We start from the raw sequence: 18,826 nt of genomic DNA, 5'->3' as shown, positions 1-18,826 counted from the left end.
GAACAGACTTTGCAGGCTGAGAACTGATTTGTAGGGCACATGTGCTTTGTGAAATTACCACAGAAGCACAGTGCAAGCTTAAATCTACCAGTGAAGTCCTAGTCAGAGTCTCCAAAAGATTTTCAGGAAATGTACTCAACTCCCGGATGCTAATGTTCAACTATAATTTCACTCTTCTTTTTAGTTCTTCCTCTACACTTTTACCAGGCAAGTTCTTTTTGCCTTGCTGTCTTCCTTTGTTCCAGAAATTTTTATAATGCGTGGGTCTAACACAGGACAAAGAAATCCCACAACTCTGAGTGAAATTTTAATCAGCTTTCACTTAACTGTTCTCCAGTTACATTTTCCCTCTTATATCTTGTTTGTTGTGATTTTTTTAGAACAGTGTATTTTTTCCTATACCAGAAATCAACAATTATCTCTTCTTTCAATAAGTGGACTTGATTGATTTTGTACAATTGTTATCTTAAGCACAAAAATATTTAGTTTCTGTGGCCTACTTCAGTTAAGAAACCACTTACCTGGTTCTAGTTTTATTACTTTAATTGCTGCAAGCTCACCAGTGTTGACATTTCGAGCCTATAAAAAAACAAAAAAAGGAGTATTTAGAGAGCAGAATGCAGCACCCACCTCTGCATTCTTGACTTGATGTTCTCTGACAGCAGCAGTCAAAGAGCAACTGAGGCACAACAAGGGTTTAACACAGTGGAACCACTTGTTGGCGAACACTAAACAGCTGGTTTGTACTGAGAGCTGAAGTTTTAAGTCTGCTCAGGAAATTACAGTACCACACAACACTTTAATTATACAAGTCCTCAACCACACTGTGCTTCTGTATTAAAACCCATAAACAAACCAACTGAGAAATTGAAAAGCAGGTGTCACACATGTGGGTCTCTCAGCAGACAAGGGATCCAGGGGACACCAAGGACTGTGCTCTGAAGTGTGTGGGACCACTTGAAAGACTCCCAGAAGAGCAGTACAATGCTTCTTCCCCATTTTGAGGAATGATTTTTGAAGGCCCCTTGAACCTTATTCTCCAACAATAGCAGCCTCCCCTTGCTGCAAAGGGCTCAAAAAAGCAACAGAGTTAGGGAGCATTCCACTCCTAACATTCCCTTCAGACACACAGCAGCCAACTGCAGCAGCAATGACTCAGGAGCTTCACTGCATTTTCACACAGAATGTTCTGAATTGGAAGGGATCCACAAGGCTCATCAAGTCCACTCCTAAGTGAATGGCCCGTACAGGGATCAAACCCACAAGCCTGAGCCATTAGCACCATGCTCTGACTAACAGAGCTCTGTCCTGCTAAGGCCTTGGTTCTACTGAGCAACCAAGGAACCTACATTCTTTAAAAGCCATTAAATAGCAACATAAATTACTATAAAAATGATTTCTCTTCTACAGCTGTACCATTTGACTTCTAACTGAAAACCAAGGAGCCATTTGCTGAGGACTTTCCGAGTATTTCTGTGCCCCTGCATCCAGCCATGGAGAGAAGACAGCAAAGCTGCTTCCCTGCACTCAAGCAGCAGCAGCTCCTGAAGGATGCCCAGCTACAGCCTCTTTTCTCCCCAAGGGAGGTTTGGTACCTGTAGGAGTACAGAATGCAGTGCCCACACTACCCCTACACAGAGCTCAGAGCCTGCTTTTGCAAAGGCCAGAATTACAGAACTTACACATGTAGCCAGAGACCCATCTTGTAAGCTGCTAATAGTCTCATTTAAGTCACTTTAGGAAGTCAGGAACTCAGGCCTTTTATGGACTCACCAAGTACGTGCAAGGTTTGTTACATGGCAGCTTGGGACCTTGTTGTGGAAGCAAAACTGGAGAGGAAAATACTCCCAAGACTATAAAAAGTAAACAAGAATAAAGTCTGGAAATAAATGCAGAGGGTATTCCTGTGTTTAGAGATTTACTCAGCTCACTCCTTGGACAGCTGATCTCAAACCATGCTTTGGTGTGGAAACACTGTGCAATGCTGGGAGCACTGGCATTTGCAAATAATTTGCAGGCAGAAGGATTATGCGACTAGTGGGAATCCTATAAAAGTCAAGGAGTAGTTCAAACCTGATTGACTGTGGAAAAAGCAGTTAACAAATAAATTTTCTCTGGCAGCCTTCCCTGTAAGTCATTATTTATCAACTGCACCAATGACAGCAATGTCTCCATCCATCACTGGTGGAAAAAAGACACAAAGACATTAAGAACAGCAAAAACATGAGTTCCTTTCATCTCATCCACCAGAGAATAAAGGCAACACATGAAAAAGTGCCACCACTGAAGCAGGAGTTAGGATTTTTACTCATTTTTTTTCCCAACATATTCTCTTCACAGCAATACACAAACAGAAACAAAATGTTCACGAATCAAACATCAGCATTTTTTAACCTCCAAGAGAAACAAGAAAAGTTACTGAAGCTTTAACAAAGACCTGTGATCATCAGGGAGTCTTGTTAACACTTACAGACTTGTTTTAGGGCAACTTGCACAAATAAGATGATCAATGAGATACAACTGTAGTAGATACAAGTGAGAAGATCCTGAAGTTACACACCCTGCACAAGCCAGGATGGAAACATTTCACAGGCCTCAGAAACCCTGCTCATGATTTTTTTATTTGTTTTTAACAATACTGTGTCCAGTTGTCAGGAGTTTGTGTCACTGATTACAGTTACATAGTTTACTATGCTCTGCAGAGTGTTGGGGCAAGGAAAGAAAGACAGAAGGTTTTCCTGGGCTTATGAAAGCCAGAAAGGAGGAAGAAAATCTGATTTAATGCAGGCCACCAACACCTTCAGCAACAGCAGGCTACTCTGTGCTTAAGGGCATAGATTAAAAAACATGACTCCAAGCTGAGACTCTGCATCTTGTTCCATTTGAGTTATCAGCATTGAAGGTGTTATCAACAGTAGGAATATGAATCGTCTTTGTTAATCTTAGTATATAAAAATATTATTCTGATTGTAGTGACACAAGGGCTCCTTGTAAAGGCTAGGGATGAGAATGAAGCACCCCTGACAGGTTTTACTAGATCTCAAGCACCTTCCAAATCATTAGCTGTGAAGCAATTCCTCCTCCAAGCTCACTCAAATGAGAGACTGACTGAGGCACCGTACGGTTTTCAACACCTGCTGGAGCTGGCTCTGACCCCGAATTTGGGGATGCTTAAGTATGTACCACACAGCACCTGAGAATGTAGAGGACACTATGTTACTTTTTTTACGAAAATCCCACTGAAATTGACAGTTTCTTATAGGTTTTGAGACTGGAAAATCAGTAAGCACTAGGTGGGTGAAGAAGAACTTTGAGCAAATACTTTTGAGCTGATAAAATTCAACTAAAATTTTGAAGAGGGCTCAGGTAAGAAAAGCCCAGCTCATTTTTTATTACCACTTACACTCTTTCCTGCTCTAACTCCCAGCCTTTGTGATGCTGAGGTTTACAGCACCCACTCCTGTTTTCAGAGCAGGATCCTTCAGTCCCTTCCTTCAAATGCAGATTTCACTGTGTCAATGGAAATACAGGTTTTCCAGAGGCAAAGATTAGCCTGCAATGTCTGCATCTACATGCAGACACTTTACCAAATGTATACAGCATTTATAGAATGTCTGCTCTTGAAAACTATAGAAGGACGCTAATTCTATCAGGAGCTGAAAGAATTACACTCTTCCAGAGATCCAGACTGCCATCTGAGCAGGAGTTTCAAAAATTCCACAACTGCTAGGTTAAGCTGAAGGAGCACTACCTAATTAAACAGGAAATAATTACTACTGTACTCTGTAACAACAGCAGGATATCAGATAAAAATTTTATATAAAAAACCACCACCAGAAATAAAAGCTAAAAGCTGTCAGGCTTTGTTTATCCTTCAAATGGAAACTGCTCACATAAAGCACATAGTGCTGCAACAAAGCTAAAAAAGCAAAAGTCTAAGACTTCTGGTTTTGACCACTTCCTGTGCCAACTATTGAACAAAATGATTTCTAAACAGGTTACTACTCCATGGGAAAACTGATCCCAGTCTACAAAAAGGCTTCCTGAGCCTGATTAGCTCCACTCTACAGGGAAATGCACCCAACAGACTCCCCAGCCCTCTGCTTCCAGCCCTTAGAACCCTTCTCTTCAGCCTCTCTCAAACCCTTATGACTCCCCCAGCTAAAAATAATTAGCTTCCACATTCTGGTAGAAAGTGCAATACCACAACCCAACAGACCGACAATTTTAGCGAGCAATGGTTTGATAAAGTTGGCATTAAACAAAAACCTCTGTGCAAAGCACAGATTACTGGTTAAGGAAACCACAGTCCCAGAAACTAAGCCTTATAGCACTTATTCAGTGCAGTAAAAATGGGATGGCAAAACACCCACCCCCCTCTCTGCCTACCTGACAAGTTTCAAAAACCAATTAAAGCTGAATAGAAAGATGTCAAAACACAGACATTTATTCCTAACAAAGTCAAGAAGTTTCAAAAGCTGTAATGTCAGTCAGGAAGAACGGAAGACTAAAATGTCTATCAAAAAGCAGTTTCAACATTTCAGAAGCAGCAAACTGAAGAACAATTGATGCCCTAGTGGATCACCCCAGGAAAGAGGAGAAAGGCCACACATATACAGAGAAGAAGACACTGAAAAATGGAAGTTCATCAAAATTCAGGTTCATCTGACCTAGACACATTCTCTTTCAGTAACACACAGAAGCTCTCTATCAGCAACCACACACCCCGAAACACGGATGGCAGCAGAAAGCAGTAATAGTCACCAGGTGTTCTCCAGAGATGCCCACAGAACTCTAAGTTTTCAGCACGAGGCAGTTAAGCTGGTGGATACATCTTCCCTCACCAAAACCAATCTCCATGCCGACAGGCTGGTGAACAAAAACCAGGCTTTTCTTTTTGAAAAATGAGACCTCAAACAAAGTGCACCCCACTGAGTTGTGTTGTCTTCATTTGTTATCTGGCTGAAACCATAAATGCCAAAAAGAACTGAAATAAGGCAAACACAGTATAATAGACAACCTCTGCAGGAACAATAATCCCACTAATTATCACAACTGTTTAAATTTCAGAAAAATGAGGGCCTTTTTTGCAGTAAGGTGCTGAAAATCTTTGGAGCAGTCCACTTGCCCTAGACAAATGACCTGTGAGATGACAAATGAAGTTCAACCTTTATTAAACCAATGACTTTTTTAAAAAAAGATATGCTGCGATATAAATTAATCATATTTTAAAAAATGGACCTACAATCACCTCAGAAAATACTTCCAAATTCTGTGCAGTTACTACCAAAAACAAAGGTACAGGGATGGGGATGAACAGGAAACCTAACAATACAGTCAGAAAACCCTGTGAAAGCATTTGTGACCCAAAACTTAAAAGAATGGCACAACTTACAGAGTATCTGGGACTATGGATTGTTAGAACAGCAATTTCTTTGCAAGAGACATGGAAGTCTTCCTAAATGTGAGAAGGATAAATGCAGAGCTAACAAAATTAAACAACTACCTCATCTGACTTTAGGAGTATTTCCTGAAACTGAGTAGAACAGGACATTATCTCTGTTTCACAACCAATAAACCCTAATTCTTCTCTTAAGCTTTGCTGACCACCCTATACAATTAAATTCTTTGCAACAGTGAAATATAGAAACACAAAAACCAGAAATTACCCACACAAGGAATACATGAAGAACTAAGCAACTCAGGTAACACTTCATCTCTTACAACAAATTTGCACTGGTGCTAGCTAGAATATACACATTATTGTTGACTGTGAATATTTGATAGACAACTAATGGCATGAACAAGTTACCCATTACCTTTTTTGTGACGATTCCATTATGATTTGTTCCAAGGCCTTTTTGAAAGCTGAATTTTGGTGGGAGTGCAGACAATTGTAAAATATTGGCTTGAGCCAAACAGCCGTACTGGCAGTGCACTGACATGTCCCTTTCCGGATACTGGCCTAGAGAGCAGGACTAGAGCAGCAAGATTGTATCCATCTGACCACATCCTCCTTCCCTTCCAACCTCGGCAGCTCAGTCCCCACCACTAGCTCTTATGTCAAATTCAGTAAGCTCCAGAACAGTGACTCTGCCTTTCTTTTCTTTAATATCTATAATTTATTTTTTAAAAACAAAACAAACATTTAAACCATTCTCTGCTCTAGCTCAGTTCAACTGGAACAAAGTAAGAGAAGTAGATGTCACTCTGCTCTGCATTCAGCTTCTCGATGCTCTGCAGGACAGCAGGTTGCAGAAAGTCAGCATTTAGCAAGACTCAACATAATAAGGCTGTCAGCTTATTAAGGCAATAATCCCTGCTTGCTAACAACAGAAACACTTTCCTATATGGCTCTGTCTGCTAAGGGAGCAAAACCACAAATTACAGCTTGAAGCTGCCCAAGTATTTGGAGTGCTTGGAACCACTCTGCTGAAATCCCACTGCTGATGAGCACCATTGGCACACACCTGATTCCAACTCCACACAATTATTTCATCCACCTCAAAGTTCACCTGCAGGTGACAGGTGAAGGCAAAAGAAAGGGGCTTTATGAAACCACTCACGAACGTAAGATAAGGCATTAGTAAGCTGGCATGTGGATGACACTTCAGACAGTATTAATACTTCTTTATCACATTAAAAGTAACTGGCATTGTTTTTGGGATACTTTTATGCTCCACTTTGAAGATACCTTGGCCAAGACCTTGCCTCAGAATGAAACAGGCAATCTACCCAAGAGAAAAGCACTTCTCATATTCCCTACAGGGTCCACAATCTAATCAGAAAACACTTACCTCTCATTTAGAAGAAATAATTTTAATACCAGCCTAGTGTATCCTGATCCTGCTATATCACCACCTATCTCAGCTGGTACAGGCACATTTTAAGCATCTACAAATCCACTCTGTGCCTCAAACAAGAAAAAGCCACAAGCAGTGCCAAACACTGGCCACTCACAGAGCAGCAAACTGAAGGTTAGTGCCATCTAAGTATGATAAACATCAAGGAAACCTTCACAAACCTTTAACAGGTTTCACATGCACAGTAGTATTGCACATTTAAGTATTTCAAACTCTGTGGTTGAACGTAACATCCTTAAAATGAAACCATAAAGACATGTAACTTGGTTAATTCACATCCATCACTCACATCCAAAACATTGAAAAAAAAATCTGATTGGTAAGGCATCAGAGTAAATATGCCAGTTAAAAACTGCAGCAGAAAGAGACACACACAACATGAAATGGTTTGCAGAAAAATAAAAACCCAGAGCACCAGGCAAGTAGACTAGGACAAGAAAAACATCAGCACAGTACACAAATACTCAAAGAAAGGTGGCAAGGTGGAGCAAAGAACACAAAACCCCCTTTCAATTAAACAATTAATAAACCAGGGAGTTAGCACACAAAGAGTGCAGTAACAAGAGGATTTAGGTCTTGAAACTTCCATGACATTTAAGAGAGATGAGATTAAACCAAAATCGGCCCAACCCAAACAAGACTTCATCCTAGGCACATTCACCTGAAGTGAAAGGCACAATTAGCATCAGTTCTGTGCACCTCAAACCGTGGTCTGCATGTTTCCCTACAGCCCTGCCTACCAATACAAGTTTCCTCAAACACACGCAATCCCGTGATGACAAAAACAGGCCAGAAGATGCTTGGAAACTACACAGTTCAAATAATGCTCCCACCAGGTTGCACATGACAAACTTCAGCTCTCCCCTCTGCTCCAAGACCAAACAAGAGCAGGTAACAACCGGTGTCATCCTATCCCAGGGAGAGCCTGCCACATCCCAACAGGCAGCTGGATACACAAATAACAGCATAGACTGGCAGAGCAGAGAAAAATGACGAAGTGCATTATAAAGCCCCTCAAAAAAATAAAGAAAAGAAAAAACAACGCAAATTATGGTTAGCTGTTTTTGCTTTAGCTTTGATTCTCCTATGTTCGCTGAAGTTAGGATCGAATCCTGAAAAACTCATCTTAACGACACCAGTTTACCCTCCACACGGACAGACTCACATCTCACGCCGACACAAACACTATACACCGGTATTTCCATACAAGACGGCGACGGGAGCAGGGACCGGGACTAAGGCTTTGACATTTGGGCTGGAGCCGAGCTAGTAAGCTCCCCACACTCCTACAGCCGCCGGCTCGCTCTGGAAGAGACCCGACCCCCAAGTTCCGCCCGTGACACAGCCACCCGAAGCCGGTACCCAGCAGCAGCGGCCAGAGCCGGCCGCGGGGGCGGCTCCACGGCCGCCGGAAGCCGGGACGGGGCCGGTCCCGCACCGCCTGCCCCGCGCCGGCCCCGGGGGTCGCCCCCTCGCACGGCTCTGCCTCGCTGGGGACGCGGGGCGGGGGCGGCAGGGCCGGGGACCGGCGGGGCCGTGCCGGTGCGGCGGCGCACACCCCGCCGGAGGGGGGCGGCCTCGCTGCCCTCGGGAGGGCCGGGGCACGACGCTGGGCGACAGAAGCCCTCCCACGCTTTGGAGGACCGGGACGCTTGGCAACGGATAGGGGGGGACACAGACGACACCCCCGCCGGGCCGCGGTGCAGCGCCCACCTTGTAAACGTCGCCGTAGGTGCCGCTACCGATGCGCTGGATGAGCTCGAAGTCCTCCTGGGGGTTGCGCCGCGACAGGTCGCACACCCGCCCGCCTCCGCCGCCGCTCATGGTGCCAGGGGAGGCCCCGCTCGGCCGCGACCCCCCGGGCCCCGGGCGGAGACGGGGAGCGAACGCGGCGGCCCCGAGCGCTCACCGCCACCGCGCAGCCCGCCCCGCCAACATGGCGCCCGCTGCCGCACCGCGCAGGCGCGGGGCAGCGCCCGCCCCCCTTCCCGGGGCGGTGCGTCCTGCGCGTGCGCGAACCCGGCCCGGACTATGGCGGACCCGGTTCCCTCACGGCCCGGCGGCCCCGCCCGCAGCGGGGAGCGGCACCGCGGGCCCGGGAGCCGCCCGCGCCCCGCCCCGACTCGACAAGCCAGTGCGGCCGCTCGCTGAGGCAGCACCGGAGCGTGTAGCCAGCTCCCCCCGCAGCCAGGCTCATGGTTCGGGAACCCGCGGGTGCAGCTGAGGACTCGTAAATTCTCCAACCCTCGTGCCCGGGGCCGCTGCAGCACCGGAGCCCGAGGACACCGCGGTGCTGTCCTCGTGCACCAGGGACCGCCTTCCCTGTTCCGTGGGATCCATCTCTGGCTGTCCAGCTTGGGGCAGGACATTTACCCGCAACTGGGTGTGTGGGAAGCCAGCGCTGCTTGTCCTAGCGCACACATTTGGGAAGCCGCTGTAATCCCAGCGTTGTGCAGTTGCCCACATCCTCCAGCGCTGGATCCTGCGGGAGATCCTGAGGTCCTTGCTGGCTTTTGTGGGGTATCCACCTTTCCCCAGTCGGACATGGGAGCCACACGTTACGGATATGCACATGCCAGTCCCCTGCACTGCTGGCACAGCATCTTTGCACACACATCCCATGTAGTCTGTCTGCGCAACACCTTCCTCTCGTCCGTGGGACGGCTTCCCCTTATTTTGTGACTTTTTGGAGCATTGTGCATGCTCCCATGGGATAAAGTGTGGGTCTCCTCTCCTCTCACGCTAGTGCTGCCACCGTAAGATTTTCACTCTTGCACACAGGTTTCCAGAAGAGGTACGTGGGGTGCTTGCCTCCATCCCTCTCTGTGCTCCCGACCCTCTCTGTGTGGGGAACAAGCACCAGCTGTGGGAACCCTTCTCCCCAGACGTGCAGCCCCTGAAGCTGTGTGCTGAGTGGGTAGCTAGGGCACCTCTTGGGCTCTGTGCCAGTGAACCAGACACAGCTTTTCCCACCGCACTTCTGCTGCCAGTGACTGATGGGTGAAATGAACAGAGAGGGATGAGGGGGAACGCTGGACAACAGGATATGCCGTCTGCTTGCTACCCCTGCCTGCCTTGCCAAAGATACTGGTGTGGGGTCTTCCCTCTCTGCTGAAAAGGTGCATTGGGACAGGGGGCTTGGATTGGCCTCATTTCCATATGTGATTATCAGAGCAGAAATGAAGCTCTGAGGAGCTGGAGAGGAGCTTCAGCTCTAGCAGGTGATGCCTGTGAAATTGTATATTGTCTGTCAGTGCATTTGTCCTTCCAACCACCCTGGGACATTTGCATTCCTGTCCTTGGCTTTGTTTTAATGACCTTTGCTCTCACAAGCAAAATGGTCTCAAACCTGCCAGATTCAGATTCAGGTGTCAGTAATTCTTCCTGGCGTGTAACTGAGGTTTTTGCGGCACACTTCGCTGCTTTCTGCAGTGGAAGCACCAAGACAGGCACAGATTAGATGTACAGGGCTGCCACAGATGCTCTGAGAGCCAGTCCAAGGGGACTGGGCTCTGTGACAAGTTCAGAAGTAGCAGCAGCTCTGACCGAGTTACAGAAGGAAATGCCAGGGAATTTGAGCTCTATCCAGAAAGGCTGACAGATACCCTGCTGGGGAAAGCTGATAACCTTGTCACCCTTCTGCTCTTGCCTCTCAGTCTTCATTTTTATCCCATTAGAGGGGAACTGGCTTATAGTTGTTTCCATATTATGTTCTTGCCAGGTTCTGCTTTGGTAGAAATGGTTATGAATGAAGAAAGGAGGATTATTTTCCTTCTTAAATCTTGCTTTCTATCCATGCCAGCTGCCTGTTCTTCCTCTGCTCTTGTAAAAACACCCACAGGTTTTTCTGGGAGTGTCTGTGTCCCTTCTCTTCAGTAAGAGAGACAGATGGAGCTGAGAGGTGTGTCCTCCACTGCATTCAGAAACAGGTCAGATGAAATTAGTATCAGGCGTCATTTGCTTTCCCATGCTTTGGGAAGACTTCTCTTGCTTTCTCTTTTTCCTCTTATTCCTTGGATATGGCTGTGGCAGGATAGTCAAGCCATAAGCTGCAAAGGGGGAGGGGAGGGGAGGGGAGGGGAGGGGAGGTGCCCATGTATGCAAGTCCCCTATTGATGTAACCCTGCTGCAGTCACTCCTGATATCCAGAGGAAAGAGCTAAGCCTCACACTTCCAGGAAAAACTCTAAGACTGCGAAAAAGCAACAGTGCAGCCTGGGCACTTTTCCCCTCTCCTCAAACATGAGACTTACTTCACAGAAGTACTTGTACTTCACAGAAAAGACAATAAATCCTTCCAGCATTATGCCAACAGTCGGAATACTTAGTTTCTTCTAAGCTCTCTTCCTATTTTAACAGTTCCCAGAGCAGTGTCTGACGCCCATCCCCTCCTGACCTCGGACAGCATCTCATCGGTACCATTTCCTTGCAGCATTCCATGACCACTCCTGTCTGCTTCTGGATGCTTTTTGCTGGTTGCTTCCCATTCAGCTGTGCAAGCTCAGCTCCACCTCCTGAGCACCCAGCACCCTTGTTCCAGGAGGGCCACCCTGCAGGATGGGACCCTTTGCACTAAGTATGTGCTTTGTTTGTAAAGCAACTGCACACTCTTTTAAAAGCCTTTTAAAGAAGCCACATCTATGGTGTCACACTAAGGAGCAAAGTGCCACCAGTGACAGCTCATGTTAGCATTTGTTCTGCAGAGAACATGGAAGGCAAAAATAGCTTTTTTTTTAGGTAAATGGTGCCTTAGGGTAGTAATGGCTGCAGGGGTGAGGTAGGTGACATCTCTGTGGCATTTGCCAGATGGTGGCCCTTTGAGGATACCAGCTGGTGGTGCAGTGTGTGGCAGCTGGAATCCAGCCAGACCCCTGCATCACTTTTTCCTTCTTTTCTTTTAACACCTCCCCTCTTCCCCTCTTGCAAAAACAAAGCCTGCATGAGGTCCAGCCTGATCTTTTCCTCCTCTCTCTGCTGCAAGTTCCATGTTTCAGCCAGCACTGCCAGTGGCCAGCATGGGCTGCTGGAGGGAAGTTAGCAATAGCCAGTTCCCAGCAGGCAGAGTTCCTGCACATGATTTTGCATTAGTCAGAGCCTTGTTTCTCCTGCTGCAGCACAAGCCTTTTCTGGAAAGGTTTTTCTTTACCAGGAGGGGCATGAATACAATGTGAGAGGAAACACACTGACCATTTTTGCTCAGAAGCCCAGTAGTAAGCATTTCCCCATGTTTTTACATTTCTGGGAAATACTAATTTGTGTCTTTCAGAGAGAAGCAGAATCCTTTTGGAAGGGGCAAAGGGAAGGGAAGAAATCAGGCTCCCATGTAATGGATAGTGTTTTACGAGTGCTGCTGGCCATCTGTGCATTGGCCATTGCTGCTGGAGGATCCAGGACAACAGCTTGAAGCACCACATTCTGATTTCACTGGGAAAGGTCCAGCAGAAGCCATGTCAGAAACTGACAACAGAAGCCACGTGCTAAAAATAATTACAGCAGGACCTATCTGCATGGAAACTCCACAGAATTTAGAAACTGCAGCATTTCTTTCCATCCAAACTACTTTAAATTTGAACTCTGGAAGGAAACAGAGAAAAAGGAGTGTATCACTGCATAACACCATGCTGCACCCACATCCTGACGGTCATATGGCTGAAGCTGTATGATTATATGGTTCATATGATAGTGGGAAGTTTATAACACAACTACAAAACTGCTGTTTTGTAGGAGCACTTCTACAGCAGCAGTTTCTACTTACAGGTACTCATAGGTCTGGGATCACTCCTACTGCAGATCTGCCTGGCACTGGCCAGCTGCCCTCGTAGCTATTTCTAGATGTCCCTCCACTTCTTCCTACTTTTCTGTGCAATGCCAAACTCTTAATTTCTTGGGTTTGGTAGAAACAGTCTGGAGAAGGATCATGGCTGGATTTCTGGGCATGGCTGCAGTTGTTCTTTGTGGGTTTGTTCTTTGTGGGTGTGTTCTGGCAGCCATCAACTTCTTTTGGGAGCAAATCCTCATCCAGCATGTTGCAGGTCTGCTCTTCCTGACTGTGGTATTTCTTCTGCTGCTCTTCTAGGCCGCTCTAAGATCTCAAGAACTCCCATCAGGCTTTGGCCTTTGGTAATGAGTTGGACAGTGTCCCACAGACCACATCAGGAGCTCTTGCCTGGCAAAGGTAGAGCTGCACTGACTGTACTAGGAACTCCTGTTGCCTGACCAAGGTAGGGAATGAGAGGGGGATAGTCAGTCATCCTCTTACAGTTTTAGGATATTACTTACTTGAATTGTAGCCCAAGTAGAGTGGTACCATTGCTGATGGACTTCAGAAAATTCCATTAATTACCAACCTGGATTGTGGCCAGGATGGAAATTTACCAAATTAAAACAAATCACCTTGTGACCCTATAAGCATTGGTCCTAAGTGAGAATCTTTGAGTTGAAAACCCTGCCCCTGCCATGCTGTGGGTGGTATGAAATCAAACAGTTGTCAGAAGAAAAAAGTTAGAAGAAAAAAGGAATAGAGAGGAAGGAACTTTAGTGCTAATTGTTCAATACCACCACATCAGAGCTGGAGGATATGGTTCCCAGCATAAAGCCCCTGGAAATTCAGGGGCTCTTCCCTCAGAAGCAGGGAGTTGAGGGAGCGTGTGGCTCAACAACACTTTCAGACAAAGAGTTTTTCCAGGTTTTATTTCCCCCTTGTTTCCTATTATTTGTTTGTCTGGAGGAGGGAGTTTTCAAACCACAGAGACTCGTTTGCCATATGGCCAAGAGTGGGAACAGTGGTCATTTCTTATCTGGGGACAAACTGGAAAAACCTTTTCTGCGTTTGTGGGTTGAACCATTTACCTTTGTATCTTGTGGTTATTGCTTTGCTTTCTTTTAGGAAATGGTTATTTTTTCATTTATATCTCTTATTGTTGGGAGAGAGGTTAAAAACTGACAGGAGGTAATTTATTTTGGAGTCTCCACCCCGTAAATTGTGTCAAAATGAGACAACAGTGCTAGAGACTCCACCTCTCTTTTCTTTACCCAGGACAGGATGTCTTTTAGAGCTTGAAAACCACCAACTGATGCTGACAACAGGACCAAAATCCTCCACTCCTTGAGGCTCAGCCCTGGCTCATTGAGAAATGCCAAACATTTCACTGAACACAAGGGGAGGAGATTCTGTCAGAATTCATCCAATGTTACAATCTCCCTCCATCACACAAACACCAGCATTGCCCGTGATGCACAGCGTCCACACATTCATTGCTGGAGCAGTGTCTCACACCTTCTGGGCACAGGGAAAGAATAGGACAGGCCCCTGGAAGGTCTCCTGGGCTGCCCTGCAAAGGGCATGAACTCTGTCAGGAATGGAGCAGGCTCTGTTGATGGAACAGAGAAGTCAATTTTGCAGTAAGGGTGGATGGTATAAGGTGAACACAAAAGGGAATTGTAGAGGGAAAGGGTCAGGTACAGATCACTGTGAGCATAGGACTGGGAGGAAAAGAAGGGAGATGTGAGTTAAACGTTGGTGGAAAGATGAAGGGGTGGGAGAAGAAAGAAGGGGAGGTGAGAGGCAAGGGTGGTAGAACACTAAAGTATTGCCTTAATGCAATAATCACCAGTTAGATGACAGCAGAAAAAGTCACTGCCAAATGAGGCTAAGGAAGCACAACCATAGAAACCACAGAAAGCAGACTTAAACCCAACAGATCAATTAATTGATCTGGGAACAATCAAGATGCCTGGAAGCAATGGTAGGAGAAACCAGCTTCAGCACTAAGCAGAGCTTTGTGGTCAGCCTTCCCTGGATTTCTGTGCTTGGCTTTACCACTGAGCAGCGAGCAAGGTCTTTCAGCCAACAGGTAGGTCCTGTTGGAGCCATCTCATACCTGCTTATGTGGTTGTCTACACAGATCAAGACAGAAATAGTCCCTCTAGGGTGTTTTTATACATCCAGTACAACATGAAGTTTTATCTTGGTTCTACCTTGGGTGAAAAGCACAAACGGCCATGGGTGACACTAAACTGGGAGGGTAGCCACCCTAACAAATGGCAGAATGCCTGCCCAGAGGGACCTCAGTCAACCTGAGAAGTAGCACCTTGTGGTATCCAAGGAAGAAAGAAGCAGAGCTCTGCACAAAGAGTGACACAACTCCGTGCATTCAGCCAGGCTGGAATATTCAATCTGCCCAAGAGCCCTTCTGAGAAGGACTTGAGGTTTCAGCAGACAACAGGATGACCATTAACCCCAAGTATGTTTCCATCACAGATAAGATACACAGGCTGCACTAGCAGCCACATGTCTAGCACAGCCAGAACAGTGATTTCTACCCACTCTGTCCAGAGCTGACAAGGCCTCTCCAGCATTAGCTCCTCCAGTTCAGAAGGGATGTGGCAAAACAGGAGAGGAGCCAGCTGAGACTACAAAAATGGTTAGGGACCTGGAGCACAGTGCCTCTGAGGGGAGAGGGCTGGGCTTGGGTAGTCTGGTGAGAAGAAGGCAGAGGGGACAATTCCCAGGAGCCTATGACTGCTGAAAAGGCAGTGACAGACATGAGAGCAAAATTCCTGCAGCATCAAGCAATGCAGCAGGGATCACAACTGTAGAATGCAGCTTGGGAGGTCCAGAAGTAGTTCTCAAGAACAGGAAATTTTAGTCTTCTGAAATACAATTAGCCTTTAGATTAAAGTCTCTTCACTTACCCACCCAAAGCACCTTGCCAGAATCGAGGGAAGAAAAAACAAACAAAAGAAAGCAACAAAACCCCAAACACACTGCTAATTGTATCTCCATCCTAATCACAGCAGAGGAACACAATGCATGAGTCCATCTCAGCTTGCCAAATTGCAAATGCTTGTCCAATGTAGCATCTGAAAGCAATTTGCAGTAATTTTCTATAAAAAATACTTCACTGTCAGATCAACAGCAATGGGAAAGCCTTGAATTAGACCACCCCCGTCCTACTCCACAAATACCTTTGGTATAGACTGAAAGAACTGCTAAGAGCTCCCTCTTTTTAGTAAAATTTTTCCATGTGTTTCTTTGCAGGTATACATCATTCTTAGTTGTTCATCCACTTGGCAAGTTTTTCTGTCTTCCACACTGTGCCCTTGGAATAACATTACCAAGTGAGGAAAAACATTCTTTTTGCTAGAAGTCTCTTCTCTTCACATGAAAAAGCTAAAGCATACCCAGTAGACACATGCAAGTGTTGCAAAGAAATAACACAGAAAAGTTTATTTTCCACTCCAGGAGATCTCAATAACAACATCTCAAACTCACCAGAAGTAAACTTTAAAGTAATGCTGCAAAACACATGGGAAAACATACATCCAGCTCTTAAAAAGAGCAGGGAACTTCTTCAGGCAAGATGTGCTTCTAAGAATATTGCTGAAGGTGAAAATCCATTTACATTTAATATTACTATATTTGGTTTTCAGTTTGATAAAATAATTTAGGTTGGGAAAAAAACATTAAGACAATCCAGCCCAACCATTAACCTAACACTGCCAAGTCCACTACTAAAACATGTTCATATGTGCCACATCTACACATCTTTTAAACACCCCAGGGTTGGTGACCCAATCACTTCCCTGAGCAGCCTGCTCCAATGCTTGACAAACCTTTCAGTGAAGTCTCTCTTTACCAAAGAAATTCCTCTCAATACCAAGAGGCTTTGACTAAATAAGGATTTGGGGACTTTTATCACATAACACTATTTTACAATACAAAGATTTGAAAGACTTTTAGGCATCTTCCACCTCTCCTAAAAATGAAAGAGAGAAAAGCAGTACCTTAGGACACCCAAAGAAAGTGAGGTGAGCTAACAAATGGCACATGATTTGTTCCAGTCAGCGGGATTCCACTGGATCACTGCCATACTGCTTTTCAAATGTATCAGGATTTATGTCATGATGGTTAGGTGTGGAGAACTCAACACCACTGGCACTTCAGATGCCAGCAGCAAATAATAAAAGACCTAAGCTTGTCAAGCATCATGGCTCTACTCACTAGCCAGTATCTGCAAATGGAACTTAAAATCCCTACCTTCGAAACTTCCTAAATGGGCCCTAACCTAATTCCCAAACATTTCTAATCTGAAGAGTTATCTTCATTAGTTTGGAATATGGATCCAGCTTTTTCACCCTTGGGATTCTTCCATGGATCAAAGGCAATATAACCTTCAAACCCCATTTTTTGGGTTGCATGAGCCTCCCACCAGTCTGCAAATGAAAAACTTCCTAGGACAGAAAAAACTTCTCAAGTTGAAAAGGCAATTCTGAAGCTAGCTTATCCCTTTGGAAACTTTAAAAGGTATCTCCTTTCTGTGTTCCACTGATCCTTAATGGCTTTCAAACTCAGGAAACAGGAAAACTGACCATTGTTTTCAATCCACTCTTCTTAGTATTGGATTACACTTGGCTTTGAAAGAGGGAGAAGAAAAGAAGACTACCCTGGCTCAGTTCATGGCAAGTGGATTGAAGAGTCTTACTGGTGATGCTCTGATGGTGATGAATTCCCTTCCTCACCTCCAGCTTCCCAAGGAAATATTTTGCTTAGGATGGACCAACAAAGCAAATAAGACCAGAAAAGGATGGCCCAAGGGAAGGATGATCAGTGCAAGCTGACAAAAGATTCTCCTGCCATTCTGTGGGGCTGACTCACCTTCACCATACCACCACCACATTCCTGTATTGGATGAGTGAGATCAACAATTACTGAAGACCAGTGCTAAAGAAGGGGCTTTTCAGCCAAGAAATTAAATAAAGGTTTGAAATGCCCATTTGAAGCAACCCACTATTAGCCACTATTTGAAGCAAACCACTATTATTATTAGCTTGGCTCAACTCTGAGGCAAAATGACAGTGAGGGCTGAAAGGAAACACCAAAAGCAGATAAGGTGTTGAGCTGGATAGTCCAGTATACAGTAACAGAAAGGAAAATTATTTCTGGTCTGAGATCCTTTCCACCTAGCGGGGGGCTGGTGAAAGCCTGCTAGTGAATCTGCAAGGAAGGCCTATGATTTTAGACAAGTAGACCTCAGCCAAGAAAGATTATTGCTTTATTTGCCTAGCCATGCTTTAAGCTTGTCTAGGTCATCCTTTCCTCTCTCTCCTTTCTGTTATTCCCATGCCTTGTAAAGATATTTCTGAGTGTGGCCCATGTAACAAAGTCATTCCTTGTTAGTTTGCACTGCCACTTGTACAGCTTGCAAGACAAGCCACAACAACCTCCACAGGACAAGTAAAGGATTCAGACTTTCCCAGCCTGCATAGGATCAGACCACAGAGGTGGAGAATCTTTGGAATAAAGCAAACCTGAAGCTGATGAATGTCACAAACCATTTACACCAAGTCCCAAGCATGTGAAAGGTCACACTTAACTCTCCATTTCCTGGACAACATCCAGTAGGAGCTGTATGTCTCTGGATATCTTCAGCTTCTTCCCAATAGAATATCCCAAGTCAGAGAATCAAAGCTTTCTGAAGGCAGTGGCAGTGCTGCAGAATAAAGGCACGCCTTTACCTGTGACAATCTGAAAAATGAGCAGCAGGTATGCTTTTGTTCACCTTGCAAAGCTGCCTGCCAGCTCTTCCATGGGTTATGCAGCCAGGTTCATGCTCCTGTACTTATCCTCACAAACAGCACTATAAAGCCAGCAACCCAATGCAGACTGGAAAGTGAAAAATTCATGAAAGCGTGGTTTACCTTGCAGATTTTCTGTTATTAGTGCTATGAGAGTACGACTCTCCTAACAGTGGGCTGGACAGTTAGAAATTAATTGCTGCTTCTGAACATTTAATACATCTTTGCAAGCAAAATGCAAAAGAAGAGCCAATCTTCAGAGCACTTAGCACAGATGTTCAGATACATATGAATGCCATGTTAATTCTTCATCCCCTTTTTCTCCTCCCAGGGATCTGGTTACAGCCCAAATCACTCGACATCTGTCAGAGCCAGGGTCTCTGGTGT

At 45.4% G+C, this 18,826-nt stretch overlaps 1 protein-coding gene and 1 long non-coding RNA gene across 15 annotated transcripts in view; one reads left to right on the top strand and one right to left on the bottom strand.

Annotated features, from left to right (window-relative positions):
- The window catches only part of MAP4K3 (mitogen-activated protein kinase kinase kinase kinase 3), a 65,455-nt gene extending 56,581 nt beyond the window's left edge, over positions 1-8,874 (bottom strand). For 4 of the 14 annotated variants that reach the window (XM_086871902.1, XM_086871904.1, XM_086871929.1 and 1 more), the window contains exons 1-2: positions 5,820-8,137; positions 522-579 (exon numbers count right to left, since the gene is read on the bottom strand). In XM_086871902.1, coding sequence (XP_086728028.1) covers positions 522-579; positions 5,820-5,945 — 184 coding nt within the window. In that variant the 5' untranslated portion in view covers positions 5,946-8,137. Of the gene's footprint in view, positions 1-521; positions 580-5,819; positions 8,228-8,576 lie in introns of those variants that run through there. The other 10 variants (XM_086871905.1, XM_086871936.1, XM_086871946.1 and 7 more) reach the window with 8 other exon arrangements.
- A 10-nt stretch (positions 8,875-8,884) lies between these two features.
- Positions 8,885-15,511, top strand: LOC111926575 (uncharacterized). The gene is made up of 3 exons (XR_015281582.1): positions 8,885-10,792; positions 11,222-11,438; positions 12,129-15,511. It is a non-coding gene; the product is annotated as an uncharacterized LOC111926575 (long non-coding RNA).
- Positions 15,512-18,826: the final 3,315 nt, after the last annotated feature.

The sequence above is a fragment of the Cyanistes caeruleus genome, chromosome 2 (genome assembly GCF_971803275.1).
Source record: "Cyanistes caeruleus chromosome 2, bCyaCae1.hap1.1, whole genome shotgun sequence".
Lineage (NCBI taxonomy): Eukaryota > Metazoa > Chordata > Aves > Passeriformes > Paridae > Cyanistes > Cyanistes caeruleus.
This window is presented reverse-complemented; position numbering and strand designations above follow the sequence as displayed.